Genomic DNA, 10,000 nt, shown 5'->3' on the forward strand with positions numbered 1-10,000 from the left:
TGACAGATATATAACCAGACAGACAGACAGTCATACAGTCGGACAGCCAGAATGACAGCTAGACAGAATGACAGATACACAACCAGACAGACAGACAGCCATACAGCCAGACAGACAGAATGACAGCTAGACAGAATGACAGATATATAACCAGACAGACAGACAGCCAGAATGACAGCTAGACAGAATGACAGATATATAACCAGACAGACAGACAGCCATACAGCCAGACAGACAGAATGACAGCTAGACAGAATGACCGATACACAACCAGACAGACAGACAGCCATACAGCCAGACAGACAGAATGACAGCTAGACAGAATGACAGATATATAACCAGACAGACAGACAGCCAGACAGCCAGAATGACAGCTAGACAGAATGACAGATATATAACCAGACAGACAGACAGTCATACAGTCGGACAGCCAGAATGACGGCTAGACAGAATGACAGATACACAACCAGACAGACAGACAGCCATACAGCCGGACAGCCAGAATGCCAGTTAAACAGAATGACAGATATACAACCAGATAGACAGACAGCCATACAGCCAGACAGACAGAATGACAGTTAGACAGAATGACAGATATATAACCAGACAGACAGACAGTCATACAGTCGGACAGCCAGAATGACAGCTAGACAGAATGACAGATACACAACCAGACAGACAGACAGCCATACAGTCGGACAACCAGAATGCCAGTCAAACAGAATGACAGATATACAACCAGATAGACAGACAGCCATACAGCTAGACAAACAGAATGACAGTTAGACAGAATGACAGATATATAACCAGACAGACAGACAGACAGACAGACAGACATACAGCCGGACAGCCAGAATGACAACCAGACAGACAGAATGACACCTAGACAAAATGACAGTTATACAGACAGACAGATAGCCAGACAAACAGACTGACAGACGAACAGATATAACAACTATACAGAATGACAGCTATGCAGCCAGACAGACAAACGGACAAACAGACTGATAGGCAGAATAACAGCCAGACAGAATGACAGCCATACAGCTATCCAGCTAGCCAGAATGACAGTAGACAGACAGAATGACAGACACTTAAGCTAAAATGACTCCCGTTTTCATTTCTGGAGATAAATATTGGTATATAACATCTTACGTAGAAGTTCCTCGGTTACCCGGAAAAGTTCTACAATTTTCATCTCAAGATGAAACTCGGTAGTTGAAGAGCCATAATCCTCTTCAAAAGGAAATAAAAAAGAATATATAAAAATGATGCGAAATAAAGTGGAAACAAAGACAAGAGGAAGTCTTAGCTGAGAAATGAATAAATATGTAATGTCCATGTTAGGAAAAATATTAATATTCATTTTCAAGGAAGATTTTCTTAGAGACTCTGAAACATTACAAGGGATTTCACCCACTTTCTGTATTTCAAGACAAGCCAAAATATATATATATAAATAAAAATAAATAAATAAAGATAGCATCTTCTTGATATCAGTAACAAACAGAATGTTATTACTGACGTAGAGGAAAAATTCTCAGATGTTAGGAGGTTTATGAAATATGAATATAATTATATATATATATATATATATGTGTGTGTGTGTGTATACATATATATATGTTTATATATATATACATATACATATGTTTATATATATATATATATATATATATATATATATATATATATATATATACAGTATATATATATATATATATATATATATATATATATATATATATATATATATATATATATATATATATTGCCTATAATATAACCTTACGACGGTCCTTGCATCAAACATAAAATAAGGGACAAGACATTGTATAAAAATGAAAAGCACGCCATCAAAAATATCGTTTATTTACTATCTACAAAAATAACACCAAGCGAGTAAGTGAGACTGACTTTCCATGCGTCTTAAGAATCACTGTATTTTGAGAATTCTAAGAAAAAATGAATCAATATAATTATAACAATCAACTCAGAACAATCAGTATTTCTTAAATTCTTTGGTTTCCTGGACGGCATAAAAATAAAATATAGATGCCTTGACTTATCACGTGGGGGGAGCATCACTTAAGGAGACGATATTTCAATATTCCCTCACTTTTTCGATGCTCTTATGTTTTCAAGCGCGATTTCCCCGAACCTATAGACCAGCTGCCTGTCGGATACCTGGATGAGAATTCCGCTTTTATAGTGATACCTGAAAAATGAAATGAATTATTGTTGTTATTATTCAGATGATGAAAGCTAATTCATATAGAACTTGACCAGAGGGGCCATTGACTTGAAATTCAAGCTTCCAAAGAATATTATTATTATTATTATTATTATTATTATTATGGAAAGAGAAACCCACAAGATTCTTGTGTATGACTTGTTTACTGGTAAATATTTGCATATTACTTTTGATCTCGAGTACTTTCAGGTCCTAACTGTGACCCTTTTTCAAGAGATGAGGTAGTCAGGCTGGTTCAAGGCCCAGCACTCTTCTGGAACTTTTCTCCCTGTGCTGTAACCTCCAGGTCAGACCGATGGTGACTACTCACATACCACAAGGATTAATACCACTGACCATCAGATCAGGATATCAGACCGACAGGAGGAGATTAACAACTCTCAAGAGAATGGAAACCAGGACAGCCATCATATAAATGACAGCACAGGGAGAAGAAGTTCCAGAAGAGTGCTGGGCCTTGAACCCAGCCTGACTACCTCATCTCTTGAAAAAGGGTCACAGTTAGGACCTGAAAGTACTCGAGATCAAAAGTAATATGTAAATATTTACCAGTAAACAAGTCATACACAAGAATCTTGTGGGTTTCTCTTTCCATCTTCAGAAGAAAACTGAAAGAAGTTTTTGTTTGGTTCATTATTATTATTATTATTATTATTATTATTATTATTATTATTATTATTATTATTATTATTGAGGAGACCTTCTCCGAGGGCAGTAGCGTTAAAAATATTGGCTGTTTCTAGGGCATTCAATCTTTATAGGGCCTTCTCTGTTCGTCTTACAATCTTCTTTTCATCAACGTGTAACTGGTGTATCAAGTTTCCTGAGGACACGTAAAGTTTTTTTTGTTGTCTTACTTTTATTACCTGTAACGTTTCGACACACTATCTGGTAGTCATTTACAAAGAGTGAATGAATTGACATGCATATTACACAGGTATATATAGCAGGCAGGGAGTTTACTAATGATGAGTTGGGGAAATATAGTAAAAAAAGGGACGACTTATGCCATCTATTGGTCATAATTAGAAACTATGGAAGAGGGGGGGGCATATTTTCAGATACAGGGAGAGATAAGTAATTTACAATTGTTATTTTGAACTTTGTTTTACATAACATATAAATTTACTTCGTGTGGATTGTACAGAATATCTCTACAGAGACAGAAATGTTTCAGTTTATGGTAAGTAATTCTAAAAATTCTAATACCGTATGGAGAAGAGAAGTCCATTTGTCTATCATTTTCAGAGCTACCCCCCACCACCCCAAAAAAAAATGAGATGTAACATTTCATTTTTACTTAATAGCCAGCATTCTAAACCCATATCAAAGGCTTAATATTCTTTGATCAAAATCAGACTTTCCATATTAATGCTCAAAAGTTGTCCAAGCTTTTAGATTAAACCGTTCTTAAGAAGAACTTGAGAAAATAACTTTTAACTCTGTCAAGTTCCCCACAGAGATTTCATTGGCCTAAGACTCCTGGTAAAAGGGAGCTTCCACTGATTTACAATCCCTGGTCAAAGAGCTTCCACTGACCAAAGACCCCTGGTTAAAGAGCGTCCACTGACCAACGACCCCTGGTCAAAGAGCTTCCACTGACCTACAAGCCCTGGTCAAAGAGCTTCCACTGACCTAAGACCCCTGGCCAAAGAGCTTCCATTGACCTACAACCCCTGGTCAAAGAGCTTCCACTGACTTACAATCCCTGGTTAAAGAGCTTCCACTGACCTACAACCCCTGGTCAAAGAGCTTCCACTGACCTAAGACTCCTGGCGAAGTTGTTGTAGGAAAGGTTTGGCTGTTCGTTCCTGGTGCCCCACATTTGGGCAATGGTCTCAGGCTGGACCAGTCTGAAAGTGGCGGTGGTTGGGTCCTCCCATCTGATGAGGGAAGGATTGTATTCAGGATTCGAAAGGAGACGGTACAGGAACTCCCAGCTCTTTGGTCCTCTCTCTGAAAGGAATGGGATACTTGGGTAATATTAAATCATCTTTGGGAGAGACACTGACTAATTAGAGAGGGTTAAAGGATTTGACAAACATTATAGAGTTAATTTTTTTGATCTTTTATAAAATTAACGAATTCACCTGAAATCTGGTCTGCTAAATTAAATATAGATAATTCACTTATTTAAATGATTTATAAGAGGAGAATGAAAATTAAAAAATACTATGGAAAATAACAAAATGGCATTAATACGAAATGGACCATTTCACTTTGTTTAAAAACATAAGAATAACTTTATTCCTTAAATATAATTATTGCCATATTTTGCTGACATATATCACACTCTCATTTAAATAATTAATATCATAACTTGGATTACAATGGAATATTGGAGACTCTCTCTCTCTCTCTCTCTCTCTCTCTCTCTCTCTCTCTCTCTCTCTCTGTAGTAAAACAAATGATTAAGCAGTAAAGCTGTTATATCTTTAGGTACCAGTGCTATAAGACAACTATGGAGGAACCAAAAATATAAGAACTATAATAAAAAAAATAAAACCTAGAAGATATAATTTCTATTACTTTATTTCTTTAGAATGAAAGATTAGGGGACTCTCTTGGAATTGATTTCTTATGCAGGTGTTTCATCCAGATCTTAGAAATTAAATGACGTCTATGATTTTCAATGCAATTTCCCAAAACATTACAAAACCAGGCTAGTCATGATCAAATTTTCCTTTAAATTCCTGTTTTTTTCTTATGCAAGGCACAAGAGCTTCAGAAACACATGTGATTGTTTAAATCGTCTGCCAGTTCCTGTTTGATAAATCTCCTTAAATTCCTGTTTTTTTTTTTTTATTACGCAAGGCACAAGAACCTCAGAAACACATCTAATTGTTTAAATCATCTGTCAATTTCTTTTTGTTTGTTTGGATAATATCTTCTTCGTCTATGGACACAATAAGTTGGAATCTTACTTCTAGACTTCCTTGTGGAGGGGATTCTAGTGAAAAGCTCGTCGCCTCTGTCGGATGGCAATAATCTTCCGTCTGTTTCTCTCTCCTGTTCCGTTGATTCTCTGGAGTAGTCGTCTTGATCTGCCAGTTTAGTAAATAAATAAATAAATAAATAAATAAATAAATAAATAAATAAATAAATAAATAAATAAATAAGTTTAGTTTGATGAATAGTACAAATGTGGCCGTGGTGATAATTACTCTAGATTTGTTTGCGCTGCTGGTTTTATAAATTAGTTTACAAGTTTAGTCTTTAGTGCTTTTATATATACATATGTAAATATATATACATATAATGTAAATATATATATATATATATATATATATATATATATAAATATATATATATATATATATATATATATATATATATATATATATATATATATATATATATATATATATATATATATATATATATATATAAATATGTATAATGATTATTTGTATATATATATATATATATATATATATATATATATATATATATATATATATATATATATGTAAATATGTATAATGATTATTTGTATATATATATATATATATATATATATATATATATATATATATATATATATATATATATATACATATATAACTCAGACACCTACGTAGCTGCATTAACATACGAGGAATTAAGCAATCAAGAATTAAATAACTAAGTATAATCATACGACCCCATAAAAAGCCTTACATCCGACACAAGAATCTCCCCTTGCATATTTCACAAAAACACAAAATCCTTTTTCAAACCTTACACTGCAGCTGGGTTCCGTGAGGATCGTGGAACCTCAGGGACTGGAGACTTCCTTCGAGGGAGGGCATTGCAAGGGCCTGATCCTCGTCAGGATATCTGGAGTCCTCAGGATAACAACGATACGAGGTGTCAGTAGGGTTGGTCATTCCATAGGAACGGTCGTCGTAACTTGTGCTTTCGGCTGGAGGGGAGGGCCGATAGTTTTTTAGGAGTGACAGACAGACACGCACACACATATGTATATGCATATATATATATGTACTGTGTATAACTTCATATATATATATATATATATATATATATATATATATATATATATATATATAAATACAAAATCCACGAAGGAAAGAGAAATAATGGCGTGCCGCAAGGCTTCTGACTTATAGTCCTGTACTTAGCAGTCTGCTTAGTAAACGACTATAAGTCAGAAAGGCCTTTGCAACCCCATTGTTTCTCTTTTCCTTTGTCTTTATTTATATATTCATCACGTTCCATATTTTCGTGATTCAGTTATGCATACTGTACATATATATATATATATATATATATATACATACATACAGTAAATATATATATATATATATATATATATATATATATATATATATATATATATATATATATATATATATATATATATATATATATATATATATATATATATATATATATATATATATATATATATAATATGTGTGTATGTGTGTATGTACATATGTGTAATATATATCTTTGTATATATACATACAGTATATATATATACATATATATACATATATATATATATATACATACATATATATATACATATATATATACAATTAGTTTTAAAAACTGGGAATTTAAGTAATCAATATAGATTTTTAAAAATATTCAATTAAAAACCATTTAATCTGATTAATTACTTCTATATTTATATAATCCATTTCAGTATACATAATATATTTTACAAATACATTTACTCAAAACTCTAAAACCTTACTATGACGTGCACCTCAAAATTTATTCCAACAAACATTAAACAAAAAATTTATGGCATTCATTCAAATTCATTCTACTGTATCCTGTCACGAGAACAAAACGATGATATTTCCAATATCCTGTCACAAAAATAAGCAGAGGATTCAGGTCGCAGAGATTAAAAGAAAGTAATAATAATGGCAGCACAGGTGCATGTTTGAAAAACTAGAAGCTGACAAATCGAAGATATGGAATTCCGTTAATATAATCAATATCCTGTCAGGTGTTCTAAGTCTTGCGGTGAGGACGGCTAACTCGAACTCAGTCGGGATGGGATATTGTGAGGAGACTACTATATATATATATATATATATATATATATATATATATATATATATATATATATATATATATATATATATATATATATATATATATATATATATATATATATTTATATAGATAGGTATATTTATATAAATATATATATCTGTCTATCTATCTATCTATCTATCTATCTATCTATCTATCTATCTATCTATCTATCTATCTATATATATATATATATATATATATATATATATATATATATATATATATATATATATATATATAAAAACATTTTCAACCGTGCTACTTTACTTTATTATGTCTGAATGAAAAGCAGCAAAGTTTACAAAGCCAACGTTTACCAGGCATGGTACTTTCTTACATCTGAACAAAAATAGCAAAAGTTTAAGAAACAAACATTTTCCCGTCGTGCTACTTTCTTAGGTCTTAATATAAATATGACATTTTACAAAACAAACGTTTGTCAGTCATGCTACTTCCTTACGTCAGAAAAAAAAAAACGAAACAAACGTTTTTATAATCGTCCTTACCTCTCCAATCCGCGTAAGAAGTCGAAGAAACCGAATCGCTTCTCCTTTCGTACTGATAACAATCACCCAACTCCCCTGACTGTTGCTGGGAAATGGGACTCCTGTCCCTGAGGTAGAGATCGTACATGGCTGGAAGGTCGTCTCCGCTTTCCGGGTTTTCCAGCGAGAGCAGAGACGGTTCCAGATGGCTGTAGTCGTCTGAGCTGGACGCCATGGCGTACTGACGAGGCGAAGTTCCCCAAGGCTGGTGGCTTTCACCACCACTGTTGCTATTACCGCTAGTAATGCACCCACCGAAAGAAGACATCATGCTTTGAAATCTTCTTTGCTTGCTTGCTTCCTTTGCTTTGCTTGCTCTTTAGCTTGTTTTTTTTTCTTCTCAGCAGAAGCACTCTTTTGCTTCTTTTGCCTTCCTTTGCTTCCCTTGCCTTGTTACTTCTCAGCAGAAGCCCTCCTTTGCCTTCCTTTGTTTTGCTTGCTTGCTTGCTTTCTGCCTTCCTTCTCAGCAGAGGGACTCCTTTGCTTCTTTCGCCTCCCTTTGCTTTGCTTTCTTGCTTCCTTGCTTTTTTTTTTCGTTCTCAGCAGAAGCACTCCTTTGCTTCCTTTGCTTGCTTCCTCCTCAGCAGGAGTCCTCCTTCGCTTCCTTTGGTTTGCTTGCTTCCTTTGCTTCTTTCCCAGCAGAAGCACTGCTGGAATTGGCGAGTGGTGGGAGACGGATGCGTCTCCTATTTTGGGTGACTTATGTCTATGCTACAGTTGGAGGTAGGAGGCTTAAATAAGGACCCAAAAAGGATATGAGGGGAAGTCCTTCCAGGATTTCCTTTCTCATCTAACGGTCATTTTATCCTTCTTCTTCTACTTCTTCTTCTTCTCTCTTTGTGAGGAGGAAGAAGAAGAGGGAGTTAGTTACCTGTTTGCTTTGGCGTACGCATGGCTGCTTGCATGCCAGTTGATAATGATTTGCGAATGACGTCACTCTACTAAAAAATAATATACAAAAAGCTCATTTTATTTATTCCTGTTCCTGGAACTATGGAAATATTATTTAGCATTCTTTTGGGATGTGTTAAACGTTCCTCGCGCCTACTGTTGCCTCTTGGTAGCTCGTCATTGTCCGTAATGTATCGCTTATTATCCGTCCACTCTTACGTTTTTATCTGTCCATTTGATTGACGGTGAGTTATGTTAAGGATAGATTTTAAATAGATAATGTCTATTCCCTTTTTACTGAATGAATCTGAGTTGTCATTCTTCTCTTTTATAGTTAGTTTCTCTCTCTCTCTCTCTCTCTCTCTCTCTCTCTCTCTCTCTCTCTCTAGAACCTTTGGCAAATACTGGATAATCATATGAAGAATAATCGTATGAAGAACTGGTTTGAACATCGAGTAAGTCGTCGACTTGTATTCAACATGTTGGTGACGTGTGTGGAGCAAATTGTCGACATGTGTTTATAACATTTACTAGAAACTTTACCAGGGATTTTGGGTTCTCTGCTGATATGATACGAAGGACCGGTAGGAACTACCAATAAGTTGTCGACTTGTATTCAACATGTTGGTGACTTGTGTGCGATAAGTTGTCGACATGTGTTTATGACATTTGCAAATAATTTCCTGAGGATTTTGGGTTTTCTGCTGATATGATCATGAGTCATTATCCTTGAAGGATAATAATTCTTTTTAAAAGTCTCTGTCATCGGAACTACCAATAAGTTGTTGACTTGCACTCAACATGTAGGTGATATGTGTGTGGTAAGTTTTCGACATGTGTTTATGACATCTGCGGGAAACTCTACCGGGGATTTTGGGTTTTCTGTTGATATGATCACGATTCATTGTCCTTGAAGGATGACTGTTCTTTTTAAAAATCTGTCATCGTACTTAAACGAGGACAGATCTTTGCGAGGGGCTGTGCTTGTATGTGTGTCTGCATGTGTTTGTGTGCTTGTAGCTTACCTGATCCCAAACAAATTTCTAGGCTTTTTGATTTGAGAATACTAAACATCTAGATTCAAATTCCTTGAAAATGGCAGCCCCAGTAATGAAAGGGAGAGGATTTTCTCTCTAGGATGATTTTGTGGCAAGGATTTTGATAGGTATCAGTCTGATTAGCAGGAAAAGTTGGAATGGGTAAAGTGTAATTTGAATTTTATGAAGAAATGGCTCTAAATAGTCTTTCTGTC

The 10,000-nt window shown here is 34.5% G+C and overlaps 1 protein-coding gene across 1 annotated transcript; it reads right to left on the minus strand.

Moving 5' to 3' along the window:
- Positions 1 to 1,927: 1,927 nt before the first annotated feature.
- Positions 1,928 to 8,684, minus strand: LOC136832396 (uncharacterized). The gene is made up of 5 exons (XM_067093305.1): positions 7,819 to 8,684; positions 5,979 to 6,158; positions 5,179 to 5,298; positions 4,018 to 4,210; positions 1,928 to 2,218 (listed from the first exon to the last, which is right to left on the minus strand). Exons 1-5 carry the CDS (start codon positions 8,126 to 8,128, stop codon positions 2,116 to 2,118), a joined length of 906 nt encoding a protein of 301 aa, XP_066949406.1. The 5' UTR covers positions 8,129 to 8,684; the 3' UTR covers positions 1,928 to 2,115.
- Between the last annotated feature and the right edge of the window lie 1,316 nt (positions 8,685 to 10,000).

This window comes from Macrobrachium rosenbergii, chromosome 49, assembly GCF_040412425.1.
Source record: "Macrobrachium rosenbergii isolate ZJJX-2024 chromosome 49, ASM4041242v1, whole genome shotgun sequence".
In the NCBI taxonomy this organism is placed as follows: Eukaryota; Metazoa; Arthropoda; class Malacostraca; order Decapoda; family Palaemonidae; genus Macrobrachium; species Macrobrachium rosenbergii.

What these genes read in the sequence shown, in the direction of transcription:
- LOC136832396 (XM_067093305.1), bottom strand. Translation starts at nt 8,128, where the DNA reads ATGATGTCTTCTTTCGGTGGGTGCATTACTAGCGGTAATAGCAACAGT. An exon ending in TCACGGAACCCAGCTGCAGT is followed by an intron (nt 5,299 to 5,978) that starts GTAAGGTTTGAA and finishes CTAAACTGGCAG; the next exon opens with ATCAAGACGACTACTCCAGA. An exon ending in AACTTCGCCAGGAGTCTTAG is followed by an intron (nt 2,219 to 4,017) that starts GTCAGTGGAAGC and finishes TTCATTTTTCAG; the next exon opens with GTATCACTATAAAAGCGGAA.